Below are 22,560 nucleotides of genomic sequence, written 5' to 3'. Positions count from 1 at the left end.
GCAGTAGGCCTATCTCAGGGGTCGGTAAACTTTCTGTACTACTGGGCCAAATCTACAAACTTCCGGTAACGTGCGGGCCGCATAAATTTCAACCTATAAACAATCGCCACATTATTCTTAAAATCATGGCGCACCTGCAACTCCTATATTCCTGTGTCTATTGCACAATGAGACGTGTTTGTTGCCGTTTCATATTTATTATCAAACACGTATTAAAACGCAATGCATTGTTTTTATTTACTTATCATTTATCAATGTGAAGGATGATGTTGTTTCTGTGTCATGGCCAAGGTGTTTAAATCAACTGGCAACTTTGTTGATGATATTTGCAATACGTCATTCAAATGACGATCTGACAGGCGAGTGCGAAGTTTATTCTTTGCGTAAATCATTTTTCAAAAAAGCTGCTCACAGCAATATGTGCTTCCAAACATGCACATTACACGTTTTGCATTGTCATACAGGTGAGGATAGGTGGATTTCTGGACATATTCTTTATAAATGTTGGCAATTGGAACTGAATCGTATTTGGCCTTCAATATGTTGGATGATTGAAGTTCAATTATTTCCATTTGCATCTCATGTGGAACAGTATTGACATCCATTGAAAATAGAAAGGCAAATAAATCGAATCTGTTTTTTTTTGATTTTTCAAATCGCAAAATCGAGATTCAAAGTTAGTTTTTTTGTGGAAACGATAAGTGATATGTACTTATCAGGGTTGGAAGGTTTACAAAGGCCAAAATTGGGAAACTGAGCAAAATTGGAATTGAATTGATCGATAATGATGAAACTTTAGTTTATGCACTAAAAGTAAGATCGTTCGAGGGCCGCAAAAAGTTTGTCCGCGGGCCGCATTTGGCCCGCGGGCCACAGTTTGCCGACCTCTGGCCTATCTCAATGGTTTTAAAGCATCAGTGCAATTTTCTTATTTTCTATCTCCGAAAGTAGCCTATAGGCGTACAGCATGTGCGACATCTTTCGAAACACAGACATCTTCATTCAAAAAATAAAATAATTTAAAAAAGTTACAAAACTGCAAAAAAAAGAAAGTTCTGCGCCCCCTTGAAGGCTGCGTTCTATAAGCGACTGCATAGTTCCCCTAATGGACGCGACGGTGTCTTGCTCATCACTCGTCAATGCCGCACCAGTAATTCATGCCACAGACAAACGACCACCTCTTTTACCAGTCAATTGAATTCTGAAAAACGCTTATTTCTACAGATTTTGATTATGAAAGTTAACTAAACACTAAGGTTTGAAAATTAAAATATGGTTCCCTGCGCAGGCTACCAGAAATGGAAAAATCCCCACTCTGCATTAGTTATATAGTAATAAGGCCAGTGGCGTAGCTAGGGGGGGAGGCGGACCGCCCCGGGCGGCACATCTGGGGGGCGGCACTTTGGGACAGGACGTTTTTTTATGTTGATAATACAAAAGTACACGGAAAATAAAAGCAGAATGGCAACGTTTAAAACAGTGGCGTAGCCAAGAGGGAAGAGGGGTTTGGGGGTTACAACCCCCCTTTGGCACGCATGTGACGTCACGATATTGAGAATGATGCTTTCAGTCTCTATGTCTCTAAAACAAAGCTTGCCTAATTTTAAACGAAACTCCATTAAAAGAGCGAGTTTTGCCAATACCAAACATTCAGATATCTCAGCCAGGAATTAGCATCAAGAAAACATAGAGACTTAGCTTTATTAAGTTACCGAAAAATTCCCAAGAAAACATGATCTTATCCTTTTGCTATGCCACCGGACAGCACCATTTTACAGGAATATTTATACTAGAGGATTTATACCCACATTTTTGTTGAAAATGCTCTCAGAATGCACCAAATCCAAAGTAATTTTTCACAATTTTCTGCGGGAGGCCCCCCAGACCCCCCGCCGCTAGGTGTCGTCTTTGGCGAAGACGCCGTCGGGCTTCGCCCGCCGGCCCTTAAACCCCCCCCCCCTTTCAAAATTCCTGGCTACGCTACTGGTTCAAAACATACAATAATTCCACTTTTAGTCAATTAAAAAAATTTCATTTTCACATGCTTTTTCTTGAAGGGGCGGCAAAATCTGAATCCGCCCCGGGCGGCACATTCCCTAGCTACGCCACTGAATAAGGCGTACATGTCCAGTGAACGATTTACTGCACTGAGGAGACTTTAAGGTCGAAACAGTGGGGTCCTGTCTGCAGTTATATAAACAATTATATATAATCCGACTATCCGAGATAAAATGTTGAGACATCACTTTCAGGGCTCTAATTTTAATTTTAGTTTAAAACATAGACGTCCAAACTCCGGCCCGCGCTGCTTTTTGTTATGGCCAGCGGCTAATTCTAAAAATGTAATGTAATATGTCCCAATAAACTCTTTGCAAAAGAGAACTTTAAAAAGATAACAAAATATATTCAGTCATTTAAAAATTCACGGAACAAAACATCGTTACAGTCCATTCGTTATGTGTAGGGATTTAAAAAATAACAGTGCCCTTTTATTGAAATTAATAAATTAGTCTGTCAGCTGCGTAGCCGAGTGGTGAGAACGTCTGCGCGACGTTCGAAAGGACGTGGGTTCGACACCGCTTCAGAGCATGCGACTGTGTCTCGGCAAAGACACTTAATGGCAAGCCAAAATAAGGGGAGCAGCTGACTCGAAGACTATATGTCTCTTCGCTGCTTCCTGTCGTCTGTTGTACCGCATCTGTGATCGCAGTGTACTGTATGTTATCGCAATGGGCGCAAATAAAAACACGATTAATATTATTATTATTATGTTGGCAACCTGTTAAAGTGTGAACCATTAAACACGATCGATTTCTAGTTGACTTCATCTAAACTAATGTTTTGACCTTTGATAGCCTAACAAAACATCCTATAGGCTGACAGGTTTGTGCAGAATACACTCAGCATATCAAATGTGAATCTTCGTTTCAGCATTCACAATTATTCCGCTAATATGTCCTGCAGTTTGCTTGTCAGTGCCATTCTATCACGGAAAGGAGGATGCCGATCCCCATTCGTGCGTGGTTAAGCTACATAATCCAACGCTCGTGCGCAGACGCGGAGGTCTCGTTCTTGAAAATGCTAACCCAACCTCATTTCGATCCAATAGTATGAACTCAATGACCCGATGGATTATAAACGTCAATGATTAGACTTCCACATTGGTAGCAAATCGCCCTGTTAGCTCAGTGGTTAAGCGCCGATTCAAGATCAAGTGGCGCTGGTTCGACTCTCGGGAGGTTACGCTTGAGCAACGTATTTCAGGACTGCTCTCCATCCAGCGGCACCTAGTGAATGGAATGATTCCCTCGGCAACAACACTTTAACAGCTATCGGAAACTTAACTCTGTCAATCTCGATAATCTGGCTTGCTTTGGTGATTCAAAGCCTCTATCTATAAGTAAGAGAAATTTCTAAGAATAAGCTATCAAAGGCTTTGTCAGTCCGAGAATAATGATTGAAAACCAACCATAGAAAAAATGAAGGTAATACCGAGCTATTTCAGCTTCTGGCTTTCATCCGTACTACAGTACAACTATTCTAACCACATTTTTCGTCAACCGCGGTCTTTGCTGCAAATTATTATCTTTTCCAGCCAATGCCCTAAACTACATTAAAACCGTTGGTTGCATGGTCACAGTGGGCAGCAGAGTTTGTTTTCGTTTCGTGTTTTGTAGTTATATAACTCGTGATGAAGCTACTGCACAGTTTGCAATACGATATAACAATTTCAGCTATTCGCTTTTAGCCTAATTATAATCTTTTATTTCTGCCTCAAAATAACATTCACGACACAAAATTCTATATCACAGTAGGTTAGCCTACATAATTATAACATAGCATGATGCCCTTCCGTGCCATTGATCTTTGTATACCGGACACTTGTATCTTTACTCGATAATGAGCTGATGGATGAGCATTATTGCTATATCTTATCTTTAAACTTTAAAAAAAGATTGGCCTTTCAGCAACAAAAGTGCCCTTTTTTCATGATTTTGCTCTCCCAGTCAAAAACCGTTCCGGCGCCCCTGGCTAAGGCTATTGAGCCGAATCAAACCAACCCACTCGGAATTTTTTAAAAGCAAGCTCAAGCCAGACCTTCTGATCAGGCTTTACAACCATGAATTAATTGGCGCACCACCAGCGTTGACAAGAAGTCGGGGATGATTTTTGGGCCCGAAATGTATCTAGGGCCGTGCCTTTTTAGAGGTAACCTTACTTTTTGCTTTCCATTACTGTAATGCGTTTGTATTAATTCCAGGATCTTGTTCTTTTAGAGATCGGTGCCATACATTTTGCAGTTTTGAAGGCTAAGACTTCTAATAACTAGTTGGTGTCGAGCACAAGTTATATTTTCCCAACGACCCCGACTGCCACCAAACCCAAGAAAAAGCCTGAACACTCCAGCACCAGACTTGAGCTTGCTTTTAAAAAATTCCGATTGGGTTGGTTTGATTGGACTCAATAATCTTAGCTTCATCACTGGTTACAGTATAACTACAAAAAAAATAAAAAAACACCAGGCCTTTGTCACCTTTTCAACATGTGTAAAACAAGTTATACGATTCTTGTTAAGTTGGGCGGTCACACGCTACAGTGATTTTCCCTAACCCTACAAGAGTAGAGTAAAAGAGTATTTTTATTTTAGATTTGTTTAACTGGCACATTTTTGCTTGGGATACGTGTTACATTATACACAGTACACTTGCATGAGTTGCCGACATTTACTTTTTTACATTCTTTCTTTTAAAAAGTTTTTGTAGAACTTCAAAACTTTTCAAATCAAAGTCAATGTGACCATGACAAGAAGCTTTTGGACCTACTTTGGAAACCACTGCACTGTGCAAAATGCGAAACTTTGCTTTCAAAAATACGTTCTTTAGAAAACGAATGTAAGCTAAAAAATTTTGTCAAATTTTTTCCATGCGCACACCACGCGTTGCCCATGCCGCCTTAGACGCTATGCTAGAGAAAAAAAAGACAAAAAAACAAGAGCAGCGGATTCTAATTTCCTATAAAATGCATCGCTTCTGGGCACTTAGAGTACTATTTGCGAACAAAGTACTCTTTCAATGTGTTAATTTAATATCTGTTTCTTGTAACAGACAATTTAAATTCAAAATGTGAAAGCACCTTCGCTGGTAAGAGGCGTCTATTTTACATTGTACAGAAGTGAAACGTTGTTTTTGGCATGTAAAACTTGAATTGTTGTCGGATTCATCAGCTAAGTAGTCTAATAGAAAGGTTTAAACATAAATGCAGTTCAAATCTTTATAAATCGTCTGAAACTGTATATTTTAATTTTCAGTTGTTGTGTGTTAAAATATTCTTTCGTCTACAAAGTAGAAGGTTTTTGCAAGAATGACCAGAAAAAGAAACTCAGGTAATTAAAAATTTGTTAATAAAGATAAAAATTAAAACATGTAAGATGATACTTTTTTGCAACAAAGTGTTATTATTGTACTGCAGAAAACCACATAGCTTTTCAAAAAAAGTGACTTTGTACCAAGGCATTCGCGCATTTAAATTATTTTGATATCTGACGAACGTCTGTTTTTCACCTCACAAATAAGTTTTGAAGACATTGAATCAACGTAAAAAGAACAAACTCTACTTGCTAGGCTATACCTCGCATAGTTTTAAAACCATTTTCCTGACATGCCACTTAAAGCAGACTGGTCTTTGTCACTTAGGCCTACCCAGCCAGGAAAAGTTACCCTTTTTAGATTGTTTCAACATCTTACGATGTAAAAAGCAACTTTTGCTAAATTGGTATCAAAATTTCTTATAAACAAAATTTAGTGTTTTCCTGATGAATTATCAAGTCTTTGGAGTATTTAAAAGTTGCTAACATTCCTTGATATGCCATCAATTCATCTATCTATGAACATTATTGCATTCGCAATCAGTTTCACATTAAGATTAAACGATAAAATATTTTTGGAGAGTACTTATGTTGTATTGCACTATGCAATAATATTGCCTTCTCAAGTACAAAAATCACTTATTTCTAGGCTATAGGTTATTAGAAGAACAATACTTGACAGCTTTACTTCAATTGTTCTCAAACCGAATGTAGCCTACAATAGTAACTACTCTAAAAGTTGGTATTTATTTTGAAGTGATTTATTTAAAAAATTATCAATTTTTCAAAACTCAACATTTTTTGTAGAAATTAAATTTCATTTTTTTTTATAGTAAGTTCCGAATCTTCATCTGAAGATCCTTGGGGAATCACCAATGACCAAGAAGGTGAGTTTTTGCAAGGTACAACTTATTCAATTTGATAAACAAATAAATGTAAATAAATATAATGAAGGAATAAAGATTTAATATAATTTTAAAATTTAAATTAAATATAAAAATGATCGCTCAAAAAAGAATAAAAACTATTGGACGGGTTACCTGAAATGAAGTTAAAAATTAGAATCTTTTAGTTTACGATCAGCCCTGGATTGGTGAGTGAGAGCACTAACTAGACTCAATAAGTGGTGGGGAGGAGAGATCCAACCAGTCGGATACTCGGATACTCAATTTGCTCCATGATTTCATTAACTGAGGTCTCAGATAAAACTATATATCAGAGTTTAGAATTATTGCAGTCTGCCAACTTGCTCTAGAAAAAATGTAACTTAGTTTGGTTGTTTTGTCATTAGAAAAGCGATGAAAAAACAGTTCAAAGAATTTCGATTGTGCTCATGCAATGCAACTGCGTGCATGACGTCAATGAATGGAAAGAGGTCGATGACGTCACTTTTTGTGACATCATGCACCGTGACCGGAAGTGACGAGATTTTAATTGAAAAGTTTTATGTCTAAACTATGGGCAGTGCCAACAAACACTTGCACACGATTTTTTGACAAAAGTCCCAGCTATAGGCTAGGACAACATTAATGACCTTGTTAGTGCTGAAAAGGTTACGGTTGCTCCACACGACACATTGAAATTCACGTTACATAGGCTCATATGTACAAAATCTGTGTGTATTTTATTGCTAAGCCTACGAAATCCGAATGTATACTGATAGGTCACTTTAAGGATGCTTAAGCATTGTTATTAACCAGGCTAACTTTGGCCATGTCCTCTTCATTTGATTCTAGGACACACAAGATTGTTTTATTTTCAAAAATGAAAGATCAATTCAGTTGTTTTTTTTATTTCTGACCATCACAGATGCATCCACTGATCTTTCCGCTTATCGTGACATGCTTTCGGTGTGTCTACCTGTGCAATAGTTGCAAAATAGAATGCTACTCAGCAAGGTCACATTTTTACGCATTATAAAAGGGGGCGTTGCCTAAACCGTCACGCTCAAATGCAGCATAAAGTGGCACGTCATACTGACGTCACCCCCAACGCGCCAAAGCTGTTTTTTGCTCATACAGATGCGCTTGGATGAGAAACGAACAGACTTTTTATGGTTTCCTGCTCAAGTTCAAGCTCGTGATCTTCAGCAACAACCAACGACATTAGTGACGATTACTTGTGGCCTAAAGCATGAGCGACGCCTGATATACAAACAACTGTGTTCGCTTTAAAAAAAAATCAAACATTTGGAATTTTTACATCAGGCATTAGCAAAATATGTAAAAAAAAGGCAAAATTTGAACAAAAGAATAACTGTGTGATTTTGCAAAACTCTAAAGAGTCCTTACGTCATCACTAACCTAATAAAAAGGAGAAGTGAACAAAAATTCTTTCATACAACCGATGGTTAACCAACCGTTTTTCTATTTATCTAATAGAAAACAAGTGCAAAGTAATAGTATGATCAACTTTTTATTAAGACTTGATGAAAACCAACGAATCAATCGGTATTATTTAAATTAAGGTTTCCCTTTTAAAAGCGAATTTTTTTTTTATTTAGCCCATATAGTCAAATTCAGTTACTATTTTCTTATAACCTCTGCAGTCTGTTTTACCCAATTACTGAGGATCATCAGAAGGTCAAAAAGGAACCATCAGAATTATTAAAGTGCTGCCACCAGCGGATGCCGCAATATCCTCAAATAAGACGTCTATTAAAAAATAAACTAATCTAAATAACAACATTTATGACGTCACAGAGAAGGTGCCTGTAGAAATAAAATTGATATTATTTTAAAGTGATTGAGTTTAAATTTGTTGCGATGACGACATTTCTTGCAACATTTCTGACAGTTCCAATAATTTGCTCTGCTTGGCTTTTTTGCTTGGCATTGAGCACTTTTTTTTAGTGTTAATAGCATTTATTGTTTAGCCTATGAAGTCTATTTCTATTAAAAGCAGCAAATACATGGATGCATTGCACTTTATATCACAATTTGAAAGTGGAAATTTGAAGAGTGGAAAGAGGGGTCATCAAAAGATCCTTATTTAAATAGAACCATTTTGAATATTTGAATAAGGACCTTCTGATGATCCTCTTTTTAGGGTGAAACAAGCTGTAGAGGTTTTAAAAAGTAATAACCATATTTGATGTAATTTGCTTTGCTTGGCTTTTTTGCTTGGTATTGAGCACTTTTTGTAGTATCAACAGTATGTTCAATTTATTAAGATATAGATATACACAAACACATTGAATGTGCTGCTGGTACTACGATGACAGAGAAGGCCACAGGATCAACGAAGTCAGCTGCCACTCTCATACGAATAAGCAAAAAAGAAAACTACGAAAGGAAGAAAACATACAAATGCGCCATTGTTCACGAACCTGAGCTCTTGCAACATTTTCATAATTTAATTTTGACACTTTTATAACATTTGATGTTCAAATTATTCTTGACCGTCCACGTCCACTGCTTCTTTTTCAATTTATCTTTTCGAACGCGTCGATGACTCACATTGTTCACCGGTTCGTGGTCATCTGACAAGGTCGTGGTCGGCCACATGGACAACACGTGATCGAAGGAATGTGACATTGTGACCTTATGGCTTAGAAGGATGACGTAATACTCCCGTCAATTGGCAGCTTTTTGAAGATAATTTTTGCTTTTTATCTTAATAAGTGTTCATTTTGACTTGAATTAGGGTTGCTTTTGCCAAAACCCTGTAGTTTAAATTAAGCTTGCAATCATTTTTGTCGCCAATAAAAGTAAACAACTGAATCCAGTGAAAACCTGTTCCGACCTAAACCTTGTTCGTCTAAACGCAATACTATTAAAATATTGGAAAGTTTTTTTTAGTGTAAACTCGTTTGACCTCACTTAGATTCAAAAACAAACTAATAACTATATTAATTATGTTTCCCGGCAGCCGATTTGTAGCAAGAATTGACAGCGATAGACACCGTGTTTCGCCCATGAGGGTTAGCGAATCGCAACTGCTCGCTGTACTAGTGAGCGCTCAGCCTTGTGCTGATAGCCGGGAAGAACGCCCCTTTCTTCACAACTACATTAATTTATAATTATAAAACAAAAAAGAATGAGACAAAGTTTTCGTCAGTTTTAAAACGCTTGGAGAACCCAAAATGAGCAATAAATCTATACCAAACAACATCGAAGATTAACAAATCAAAGACATAGGTTTACTTCTCCTTTCATCTTGGAAGTATCAGTGCCTCAATCAAATCTAATTGAGCAGAAAATTAGAACACCTATGGCGCAGACGTGGTGCTTTTTAATTATATTGTCGAGACTCGTGATTAATACTGCTGATCTTTTGAAATTGTTCTAAAAGTAATTCACCAATGAAAGCAGCAGAATAAAACATCTTTTCACAGAAGAAGTATCATGAAATCAATTCCACGTCGGTTTTTCGCAAGATTTGACGCTAAAACTTATATCAGAACGGCACCAAAACGTCATTTTCGATACTGCAAAAGTGATTGTTAAATCATTGATTTTGTGTTGCAGTGTTGTCTATGACTCCATCGCAAAAAAACATCCAGTGTGGTTTGAATGTCCGAAAGTTGTTTGTGTTTTTTGGTTTGCCCCTAGGCTTATATCCGGAATATATTTCATATAATGGCAAACGTGTCGGAACACGATGGCTTTTGTCAACAAATAGTTAACTGAAACCGCTTTACACTGTAGTGCACAAAGCCAAGCACAAACACTTCAGATTTGCTTACGGTACCCAAAGGTTTATTCTCTGAAGTTTTGGTGAAATAAATCTTAACAAACATAAAAGAATCCATATCGAATGTTTATTATCATAATGATCATCATTATTGTTAATATTGCCTATTATTATTACATATCGTTGTGTTTTTAGAATACACCAAATGGAAGGATATGGGCACTAAGAAACGAATCAAATTTGTCTTAATCTCGATTTTGAAGATTGTTCTGGTCTTAGGATGCCTGTATTTGTTTGTATGCTCTCTAAGCGTCATGGGGTCTGCCTTCCAAATTTTGGGTGAGTTAAAATAAGCATGGAATAAAAAACTATGTCTTGATTTTTCACCTTTTTTGCATACCTTGCAGACTGTTGTTACCAGTTTGACTAACAGTTCCTGAAAATTACGTTTCCTATTCTGCCACTGTCGTTCCTACACGAAATAATGGATCTCAGCACTCTGAAAAAGTAAAAAAAAGAAATTTGTAGAACATATGTCAGAGATTCAGAGTATTAGCAGCAATCTGTTAACGTTTGCAAACTGTAGGTAACAAATCAGGCGGCATAATGCTTCATAGGTAGCCTAATCACTAATCAATAATAAAAAAAAATATTTTGAAAAAAACTATTGATTGAAGATACATGTACATTTTTTAGAGCTGAGAATGCTTTTTGGAATGCAAGGTATTGTTATATTTGTTTAGTTAGCATACGTTTAAGAAGAAACTTTGCAAACTTTCTGCAATGTATGTTTTTAGCATGGTTTTCAGCTTTAAATCGAGTTACCAATACTACAGTAGTACAGTAATAAGAAATTGACTAACCTTCTAAACGTACAGCAATGACTACATTGAATTGCTTAGAATTAAAACAGTTTACTTCGGTCACCAGCTCTCTAACAACTAGATTAGGGGTGATGAACCTTTTTGCGGTCGCGGGCCACTTTGTCAATTACACATGAGTTTTCGGGCCACACAACTTTTTTGATCGTAACCTACTATGAAATCTTTTAGAAGCGACTCAAGATACTATTCATGAAAAGTAACAAACGGCAGATGAAAGTAATAAAACCCACACAGTTGAAATTATCTTACGCAGAATCGAAACATACAACAATAAAAAATAAAAACAAAATCAACTTGAGCAAAAACGGTAGGGCAATTGTACTTGCACTGATAATGAAGACAGTTTAATTTTCGAAGCGTTTGCTTTCATATGAGTATGATTTCCGGCCGCAGGCTCGTCACCTCTGAACTAGATCAAACCACAAATGTAAGGAGAATCAGAAAGAAGCATTATCGGTGAATGGTTTTTACTTTGTAGCCGGAAAAACAGCTGGAACAATATTTGGCCAAGAATCCGTCCTATCAAATCCTATTGCTGGCCTTATCATCGGAGTTCTTGTCACTGTTTTAGTGCAAAGTTCTTCGACATCTACGTCCATAGTAACCACCATGGTTGCAGCTGATAGTAAGTGTGTTCTGATGATTCTAAAACTGTTACTTGTTGTAATTCGCTTGATTGTTTGTCGATTACTGGAACTTATCATTGGAACTTTGCTACTGCATTGCTTAGTAAGGATTTTAGAGAACTTTTGTGTCTAAACGGACAATCGTAGCACCCAATTTTAATTATGAAGCGTCGTTTGACAGCGTGTCCGGACCAAATCGGTTGTCTCCTAAAAAAGGCCATCTCCGAATCGGGATATCTTTGAATTGGCGGATCCGAATAGGGCCATTCTTAACTATCATACACCACTTAAATTGCAAAACAAATAATCTCAACTAATTTCTGCGTACAAAGTCTGTACACCATCTTAATAGTGTTTCCATTAGTTGAGTCAAGGAACCCTTCCGTACCAGTTACTCATGAACTGATATATTTCAGCACCATCCACGAAACAAAGAGAATGTTACATTAGAATTAGATTACACTTTCCGGGAAAAAGTGGAGACGAATCACAGAGACTATTGTAGACCTGGCGGCTTTTTTCACAATTTTGTTGTAATTATTTCCTTTATTTAAACAAGGAAAGTTATAGCAATACAAGTTACGTGATTAATCAAAGTACTTTCTTATTTCAGTTATTAAAGTTCATAATGCAATTCCTATTATCATGGGAGCAAATATTGGAACCTCTGTCACCAACACAATAGTGTCACTGATGCAATCGATGGACGTGAAGCAGTTTCGAAGGTCAGTAAAGGTCTAGTGAACTTGACTAATCTCGCTGAGCTATTTGCCATGCATTTGAATTTTGAAAGCTTGCAAAGCTTAATTCAAACTTTACATGATTTTAGTTTTGTGTGGGAAAGTGAGCCTAATATCGAAATTTTTATGATTGAAATTATTTTAAACGTGAGTTAGGTGAATGGGTTAAACATCAAATTGCAGGCCATTGAATTATACTGATGAGCTATCTGGTGAAAATACTCTTTCGTGAAAATTTGCTTCGGTATCGCTTAGAGCCTTAGACATTTGCAAAGTGCAGGCTTATTGTCTGTAATCTCGCAAAAGTTCACTTTTGATAAAACCAGCACGAAACTATTTCGGGAAATACCAACCGCTGCAAAACGGATTTGTGGAAAGTATCATCGTATGCTAATGTTTCTGTCTTCAGCTTTGGTTTTATTTTTTCATAGATCTTTCGCCGGAGCGACTGTGCACGATATTTTCAACCTGCTCTCTGTTTTGATCTTGTTACCTCTAGAGGTCGCAAGTGGTTATTTGGAAAAATTGACCAAAGAAATTATCGATAAAATGTTAGAAAACTACACGAATCAGATCGATCCTCCAGATATACTAAAAGTAAGTTGACGATAACGTAAAGTTGCAGCTACTCAGCTACTGTATGTGTTCTAACGGTTACAATTTACTTGGTGAATATTGAGATTAAATAGACGAGAATTTCAATCAAGCCTATTTCATTTGGCTCTAAGGTTATGTTAATTAACGTAAATCTAACAAAAATTGACGCATTTTCGTCTGCTTTTGCGAATAAATCATTAAAAGTTAATCTGAGAAATATAATAGTCACATCATAACCATGATGCCAACTTGAGAAACTTTGTCAGCTCAGCTCTTGGCAAGCAAATAGTCAACAGACTGCATTATTGTTAAGTTTCACAAAAAAAAAAACGTTAGTTTTTTTAATAAAGCTGTTGGCGCCATGTCACCAATGCTGTTGAAAAATTAGTGGTTTGGATAAAACAGACAGTTGTTGAGAACTAGAATATAGTTAAAGGCCACCGGCTTGCCACAAATTAGATATATTCGAGTTTATCATTACCAGCACTTATCTTCTAATTATTCAAGCAAAAGAACTAAAATTACACCATTGTCCAAGTCTGGAATGTGCAAACCTCTCGTCAGAAGCTGAAGTGTCAATTCCTGATTTTATCAATGCAATTACCGTAACAATTCAACGTGGTGCAATTAGTATGTCATCATTGTAGGCTACTGGCTACACGTCACTATACGAGTTGCTTCAAAGATTTTGAAAAATTGAAATATTTTTTGTAAAATTAAACAAGATAAATAATATTCAAAAGAGAAACTCGCTACTTCTGCCTTTTTATTTTCATTATTCTACCACTTATAACGTAGGGTATTGCATCTAATTAACAGGTAATCACTAATCCTCTAACAAAGAAGATTGTGGAAGTGAATAAAAATGTCATTCGAGATGTTGCACAAGGAAAGAACTTATCTGATTCAACGAGCATTCTGAAGGTAAATCGGGTTGAAAATTCTAACCGCTGCATTAGCCTAGTTATGTCATCAACAAGATGCTAATGCTACCTACTTTTTCGAATACGGAAAGGGTTCATATGTAATAAACACTAAAACGTAAATTCAAACTCAATCGGTTAAACAAAATATCTTCTTTACTGTAAAGTTGTCACTTACTTCACAAAGCTCGTTCGTTGAAAATCTTTTTTTTATGAATAAGCGGATTATGCCCTATGTTCGTGCCAATATCTGTATAATCCTATACAATTCCTCGGTAACTGGATTAAAACTGGGCTACTACTACTAGTATAAGCCGATTTACTCTAGGTAGGTGTATTGCTATAATTTTATATTTGTGAACGTAACAATACGGTAATCTATATCGCCTTTAGTGCCATGGTCTGCTTAAAATCTCACCGCTTCCACAAAAAACTCCCGCTGTATTTACGCCCTAGCATGGGCATCAACTTATCCTGTTGACATTTGACAGTCCACAGTTGCTCTTATAGCCATAGTATTTGTTGAAGACAAACATTCGTTGCAGTTTAATTTTGCTGTAACTCTATTTTAACTGATTTCTTGCTTTACAAAGTTGATTAAATGTAATAAATGGCGATCGTAAATTTTCCTATAGATGTCTTGTCACCTTGAGAACAAAACCGAAGTGGATCTATCGTACAACGCATCGCTGTCGTCAAACACAACGCAAACTATGGCAACCTTCACTGTTGTAAACGAAATTGATGTCTGTGAGTTTTTACCTACAGTCAATTTAACGTGATAGTTCACATGGTTAAAAAGCACAGGAATACCTTTCTGTTTGGATTGTTCATAAAAAAGTACGGTACTCTCCTTTTTTGCTTAATGTTGATGGTGCTTAAGATTTTATAGGACTTATAGCCTACTGCATTTTAGAAAAGGTCTTTGTTTATTGAAATCAAGTTGCCCTATACAAAACTATCAGCCAAATTTCAAACTGTCAATAGCCTACTGTAGTAGATTCATGTGAGTAGTTTCAGACAGGCAATTTGGCTGTTATGAATTGGCTGAGTTGAGTTTCATGCGGCGTGTTTTCAGTTCTTCTATTCTTAATTACTTTTTGTTCTTAGCCAGAAAATTGGCATACTGTACTCCATGACAAAAAGCTTGTTAGAGATCTGACGACTGTGTCAATTTTTATTACTTGGACTCTGCAGCACGTCTTAGCGTTTGTTTTTGTAGTTTCTTTCTTTTTCTTGTCGATAAGTATCGTTGTAGTAGCTTATGTATTCAGTTGGCCAGGATGATCAGAAATAAAACTCAACTGAATTGTTTTCTGTTTACATTATTTTTTTCCAGACTATAATGAGAAATTTTTTCGTGAAGATTTTTTTATTGTGTCTTAAAGGAACCTTTTTTTGTGATTTTCGTATAAGGCTTTAGCTGCTGGTGCAAGTCTCTTAAATTTACAATCTTTTAGGTGTACGAAAAGGAGTATTCGCAAATTCTGTGATACCAGATGAAGGTGTTGGTGCTATTTTGCTGGTCCTTTCCCTGATAGTTCTGTGCGCTTGTCTTTTGACGCTGGTGAAAGTTCTAAACTCTTTGCTCAAAGGAAGTGTCTCAAAAGTGATAAAAAAAGTCATCAATGCAAATTTTCCTTATCCGTTTGCATGGTTAACAGGTAATTTTACTCAATGTTACTTGAAAAGGGACTTAATTGCTTCCTTTAAAGAAAAAAAAAAAACATGCAGTAGGCCTTGTGGAAATAAAATGTTTCAGTAGCCTAAGATTTTTTTTTCATAACGAAACGAGGCAACACTAAAAGTTTGTACATAAAATATTTTCAATTGTTTTCTGTTGAACACTCGTTAACTATGCTCAAATAAAATGTTTTGTTCAGGTTATCTCGCCATCATCGTTGGTGCTGGTTTGACGTTTGTCGTCCAAAGTAGCTCAGTGTTCACCTCCACGATGACTCCTCTGGTTGGGATCGGAGTGATCAGCCTTAAGCGGATGTATCCTCTTACACTTGGTTCCAACATTGGTACAACGACTACAAGTCTCTTGGCTGCTCTCACAGCTGATCCTGACAGGCTCTCTGACACTCTGCAGATTGCTTTTTGCCATTTCTTTTTTAACATCAGTGGAATAGTGATATGGTATCCCATTCCTTTCATGCGACGTATTCCACTTAAAGGAGCCAAATTTTTAGGAAATACCACAGCCAAGTACCGATGGTTTGCTATTGTGTACCTTATTTTTGTTTTTTTCATTATCCCAGCTATCTTGTTTGGTTTAAGTTTGATTCAACCGATTTGGGTGCTGGGAGGCATCCTGATAGTTGTCGGAATATTGCTCCTGTTTGTTGTTGTAGTAAAAGTAATGCAGGCGAAGTGCCTAAAACAACTTCCAAACATGCTGCAAAACTGGAAGTTTCTCCCTCTTTGCTTCCGTTCGCTTGCTCCTTATGACCGAGTCATTATGAAAATCTTTGGAGGTTGCAAATGTTGCAAACAGACTGAAGATGGCTTCCCCAGCATCGACGTAAAAGGCAGAGATAACAAAGCGTTTGAAAACAGTAACGATGTATCTGCAGTCTGATCAATTTCTTGTCCCCATTTGCACTTCAATATTGCTTAAAATGCACAATCCATTTTAACAAATCGTTGCAAATAGTCGTCACGGTTAGCTAGAAATCCGTCTCCTTTTTTGTAGTCGCAACGTTGTTCAATTGGGAATGGTCATCGCAATGAAACGCTTGATTTTATTGTTTGTTGGCTATAAAAATGTACAGAATCCCTGCTGTATATTTTGCTCCGCCTCCGCATTTGGCCTATTTTTACATTGCTCGTCATCAACAAACCATTTTTTGTTTTTGATTACTAGTTAACCCAGATAGCAAATCAGTCGTCTTTTACGTCTGCAGACGTTAAATCAATGTTAAAGGCGACTGATTTGCTGTTATATTTTGTAAAAACACGAAAAAAAAATGAATGACGTGTTTATATTGAAATACCCAAAAGGCTATGACAGAGAAATTCTGATGTATACGCCAGGCATAAGAATGACTCAACTCTTGCTGTATTCACGGCCTATGAGAGGTGGGTACGGCGTATCCTTGAGGGCCCAGGATTGTGATTGTTGGGGGCCCGAAATTGTGATTTTGTAGTTTCATTCTAAACGACTGAATTCAAGCATAAAAGTTGTTATTCTTTAGTCCTGGGGAGGGCCCGTAATGTAGAAAAAGGGCCCGGTAATGTAATTGAATGCATTGCGCGCAAATTAGGGGCCCAAAGTGGTGATTAAATGCTTTACGTGCAAAAATGTTTTGTTAAAAGCATTCTAAATTAAATCATTAAAGTTGGTTATTCTCCTGTCCATGGGGGGGGGGAGAGGCATAGTGTAGCAAAAGCAGGTTTGAGAAAAACCAGGTTTTATTAAAAAAAAAAAAAACTATTTGTAAAAGGTAGTTTCACGCTTATTTCACTTCAAAATGAATTTCGGAGCAGAAGCCGGAGTGAATACTTTCGGAGCAGGAGCACAGCCGGAGTAAAAAAAGTGACTTCGTTTACTTCTGCTAGGCATTTGGTGAATGTAAAAGTTAATGAAGAAAGGTTATTCGTCAGATGATTAATTTGATTATGTTTTAACAAGATGTTATGTTTGAGCCTTGGTAGAGAGCTTGACTTGTTGTTCCAGATACATAGCTATACATAGCCTCAGTAACGTTAATATGGATTTAACATTTTTTATTAAACACACAAAAAAAGAAAAAAAACTACCAAATCCAACGTTTAACACCGCATAGTGTCCTCATCAGGATAATTATAGGCTACATCTAAGAGAAATAAATAAATGAATTTGAAAATTTTATATTAAAGATGTAGCCTACAAGCGACATCTCTCAACAGCACCAACAACTGACACACGAATTCAATGCAGGATACCAGTGGCGGCTGGTGGCCTCCTGAATTGGGGGGGCTGCAAGGCAGCATATCCAAGAATTGTTGGAGGGCGATATCAGGCGAACCTTGCGGGCGTGTCGCCGAAGGCGACACCCACGGCGGGGGGTCTGGGGGGCCTCCCCCAGAAAATTTTTTACAATTACATTTAATTTGGTGCATTTTGAGAGCATTTTCAAAAGAAATTTGGGAGTGGAATAACAGTCAAAAATGCTGCTGTAGAGCTTGAAAAATACTAATATTTCAAATTTTTATATTCAAAATCAGTGCTAAATACAAATCAAACTATGTTCTATGCACTTCGTCGTTTTCTCAATAGTTCGCTCAGTTTGTTGTCTGCAAATATTTATTGTCGATCGCCGGCATCGGACACGATTGTCCACATACGATCCACACAAAAAAAATACACAGAAACAAAAGACAAACAGAAGTACATTCACAGGAATGACGCTGAAGTAAGCAATAAATTTATTAATCAATCGTCCATTTCAGATCATGCGATCCATATCACACAAATTAAACATGCGAAACAAAAATCAATATTCAAAATGAAATATCATACTTAATCTGTTCAAACACCCAACTATAAAAAGAAATTTAAACTTTATCAATCGATGAATGTTGATATCACTGCTGTGCCATAGCAGCCATCAAGGCTAGGTAACGGCATAGCCTACATAGTGGTATTATAATGAAGGAGGTAGTTTGAGTTACGATAGCAGTCATACCTTATCAGGGAATCAACAATAGAGTTTGACGATGATTCACATTACCCAACAAAAAAAAGGCCCTTTTCCGTTGTAATGCATCAAATGTTATATGACATACAATGTTACACAAGACTTGATGTTCACGTAGCCTACGCTATAATGTTTGGGCAAATGGTGAATAATTCTAAATGCATTATTGAATGCAACACGCAAGCGATTAATTCACGTTGGTGATAATTTTCCCATGGTGACATGCATACATTGGGGTACAATATGAACGGAAGAGAACATTTTTAACTTCACTGGAGCTCTTGTAAAATTTTAATTTATTGGTAAAACAGTATAGTGATCGTACTTGTCGGTTTATATCCTTGTCATCACACATTGCCGTGTCAAGAAATACACCCAAGTATCTGACGCTATCTACAGATTTGATTTGACTTCCGTTGAGCCGTGAAATTGGATTTAAATTTAACTTTAAGTGATTAGTTAGAAAATACGCAAACGACTTTTTGCAGTTAAAAACGATCTCATTACAAAGTACATAATCTTCGCACACACACAGTATATTGCAGTATACATGTAGTATAACCGTAGCTACATCTTTTTTGGAGCACCCTGCATGTATGCACCCATTGCTCCAGAACTAAAAATGCTTGGAAGTTAACATTTTTTATTCTTTCCTACAAAAATTATCTTTTGCCAGCTGAAGCCAGCTAGCAACCCTGCATGTATCACAATACAGAAGGACAAAGACAAAATCTCAATTCTATCACAAGTATAAATGCCCACTGGATGGCAAGTATAATTCAGTTCAATTCAAATTATTTTTCTTTGACAGAATGCAAAAGAAATGATATTGTAAAAAAGAAATACAGTAACAAAACCAACAAAAGGAAAAGGTGGCAAAACCTTAATGGTTTAAGACGTGCATGAAAGGATCTAATATTGCGGTATATGCATCGATAAATATAGTTAAGCACGGCCACCAAACCTGACACTTTAAAACAAGTAGATGAATTAGTTAAGAATCAGTCGCCTCCTCATTCCAGAAACAATTGGAGCGCCAATTCTTAAAGCAATGAGAACACGACTGAACCTAACATTACAAAAACAAACAAATACACACACACATATTGTAATTATAACCATTGATCTCGCTCAAGCCATAGGTGCCACATTTACTCTTTGCTACACATTACTGAGCATCACGTATAAAGGACAGCGGACCTTTATTTATAGATGAACTCCATTCGGCGACTTTTTGCCATGGCAAAATGGTCAATTACCCTCTCGTTGAAATCTTTGGTTTCAGTTATTAAGCGATTTTCTATTGACACCATGGCTAATGCAGAAAGTCTTTCAGTACACATGGTGCTGCGGGAAAAGGTTTTAATCCTTTTCAGTGATGAAAAGCAACGTTCTGGTTCTGCTGTTGACATTGGAGTGGTAAGTAGAATTTTAGCTAGCTTTATTACTTCAGAAAAAGTTGATTGCATTCCTTCCAGGTTTAGCAACGAAAGCAGCTGCACAAGTCCACTCACTGAATGCATGTCATTTCTAGAATAGAGAACAGACAGCTCCGGTTTGAGCTTGTCTTTGATTAACATAGGGTATGCTTCACAACATTTTTCTAAAGCTTTTTCTGGAAACTGTCTTGCATATTGTGAAGCATTTTTCAAATTAAATAAAGTGCTTGCTTCAAGATGATTGGTGAACTTGAACCTTTCTTGACACTGCATTAAGACAACATCACATACTTCTTTAGCATCAATGATTTGGGATTCAGGCATTCTCCGTGTGGGTGAAGGTGACTCATTGTCTGCAGCAATGCCTTCCCTTATTCTTTGTATTGCTGACAGAAAATTATCCAGAGAGCACTGCACTTTGAATGACTCAAGCTCCACAGACTGCAGCTGAGCAAACAGTATGTCAACATGAGGCATGATTTTCGAAAAGAAATCTAACCAAAACACAAATTTTGGATCTATGAGCATTCGTTTTATACCAGCAGCAGCAAAGCCAGTCACCGAAGAGTTGCTTTGTTCCAAAGTTGAGCAGCATTCTATAAGTGCGTCTTTTACCTCCGATACAGCATTCACCGTCCTGCTTTTAAAATTCCATCGTGTTGCTGATGGGCGAGGAATACGCCTTTGAGCAACTTGGTCCAAAGCAGCCATTCTTTGAGGAGATTTGGAGAAAAAACTTGGGATTCCCGAAAGACTGTTAAAAAAGACTCTGACACTGGTATTCTGCGAAGTGGCTTTTTGTATAACCAAGTTTAGCTGGTGTGCATAACAATGGACAAAGTGTGCATTGCTATATACTTGCTTGATTCTTGATTGCACACCATTTCTTGCACCACTCATAGCAGCAGCACCATCATAAGTTTGTGCTACAAGTTTGGATGTATTGCTCCCAAGCAAAACTTTAAGTTCCTGAAATAGGATTGAAGACAGAGCTTCTGCTGTCTGGTTAGCAGGATTAAAAAAAACCCAAAATCTTTCAACAGGCTTCCCATGACTTTCATACCGTAGTACAATCACCATCTGTGTCTTCTCTGAGATGTCAGTAGTTTCATCACACATGATTGCTACAAATTCAGACTGTGATATTTCTTCTTTAATTTTGCTTTTGCAAAGCTCACGAATCGTTTCCAAAAGCTCATTTTGAATAGTTTTGGATGTACCTTTGAATACCTTTGCAGAATTAAAATGATTTTGGAAGCGTGAGTCAAGATTGGAAGCAAAATCAATTAACCCCATGAACACACCAGGATTTTTTGAGCCTTGACTTTCATCATGTCCCCTTAATGGCAATTCAAATCTGCCACAAAATTTTATACAATCTATAATCTTTGACAATACTGTTCTGTTCTTCGTTACTTCTTCATTATGTTTAGTAATGGAGAGTTGATATCCAGAATCTATAAGTGTAGCAATATTAACTCTGCCAAGCACTGAAAGACTCAAAGTATTGTTCATGTGGAAAGTTGATCTACTATGCTTCTCTGTCTTTCTACTGAGATGTTTCAGGTCTTTCACACCTACTTTGGTCCAGGAATGTTCTTGATCTCCACCAAACAGTAAACAGGGAAAGCAAAAGAAAGCATTTTCACTGTTGCAGCCACACAGCCAGTCATGATCATCATACACATTTCTGTTAAACTTCCTTGCATAAGGGTTACCTCTACTGGTGGATGATTGGGAAATGTCAAGGTTTGGAGTGGGTCTTCCTTGTGCTTTGATGCTAAGTTTTTCTTGCAGAGACAACTGGGAAAACCTAATTTTTTTCAATGACATTACAGAATTATCCATTGTATATAAATTGCAAAATGTTCCAATTAAAGTGTAAATTATTATAGCATAAACCTGTTAAGACAAATGAAATCATTGTCAATTTTTTTAAATGAAGGTAGATTCAGAGTCAAAATAAGAGTATCCATATATATATGATATTTTTTTTTTATTTATTTGCATCAGACTCAAGATGAAAGTAGAAACAAAGCAGATACTCAACTCCGAAGAGCTGAGTCGTAATGTACCAAATACAAAGATTGAGTGTAACAGTCTGTTCGCATTAGTTCATATATCCATTGGTTGGAAGACAAGTTACAGCGGGTTACAAGCTGATATAATTTTTTACAAATGAAAGCTTGAAAAATGGTGATATTGTTATCAACGAATGCAGAGGTGATGCTGCATCGTCTCTGCAGATTAAACAACATTCTGTAACAATTATTGTATCCAACACGTAAGCGATTACTACTGGATAGAAGATAGTTACACCATAGTTGACAGGCATATAAAGGCATACAATAGGAACGAAACAACACATTTTTAACAGCAATCAAACGTTTGGAAAACCTTGCTTTTAACATGTTTTCAGAACAATACAATGACCGTAATTGTCGTTTCATGTCTTTATCATCAGGTAGAAGCGTTAATTATTACTCCAATATATTTCAAGGGTCTCAAAGCAGATACGATTTTTATTTAAATACCGTATTATATATGATCGGATTATAGCCAAATTTCAACATCTAGGCTTTATATAAAACACCAACAGTTTTGTTGCAATTAAATATAATGTCATGAGAAACTACATACATTTGACAAACATTGATGAGTTTCTG

At 36.8% G+C, this 22,560-nt stretch overlaps 1 protein-coding gene across 1 annotated transcript; it reads left to right on the top strand.

The window, feature by feature from the left end:
- The first annotated feature begins 5,055 nt into the window (after positions 1-5,055).
- On the top strand, positions 5,056-17,420 carry LOC145771618 (sodium-dependent phosphate transport protein 2B-like). The gene is made up of 11 exons (XM_082583333.1): positions 5,056-5,141; positions 5,309-5,383; positions 6,199-6,252; positions 10,196-10,339; positions 11,363-11,509; positions 12,124-12,235; positions 12,682-12,847; positions 13,667-13,771; positions 14,406-14,520; positions 15,231-15,434; positions 15,654-17,420. The coding sequence occupies exons 2-11, from the start codon at positions 5,362-5,364 to the stop codon at positions 16,352-16,354; spliced, it is 1,770 nt and encodes a 589-aa protein (XP_082439459.1). The 5' UTR covers positions 5,056-5,141; positions 5,309-5,361; the 3' UTR covers positions 16,355-17,420.
- Positions 17,421-22,560: the final 5,140 nt, after the last annotated feature.

Source organism: Aplidium turbinatum, chromosome 6 (genome assembly GCF_918807975.1).
Source record: "Aplidium turbinatum chromosome 6, kaAplTurb1.1, whole genome shotgun sequence".
In the NCBI taxonomy this organism is placed as follows: Eukaryota; Metazoa; Chordata; class Ascidiacea; order Aplousobranchia; family Polyclinidae; genus Aplidium; species Aplidium turbinatum.
The sequence above is the reverse complement of the archived record's forward strand: the minus strand, read 5'-3'. Positions and strand labels throughout refer to the sequence as shown.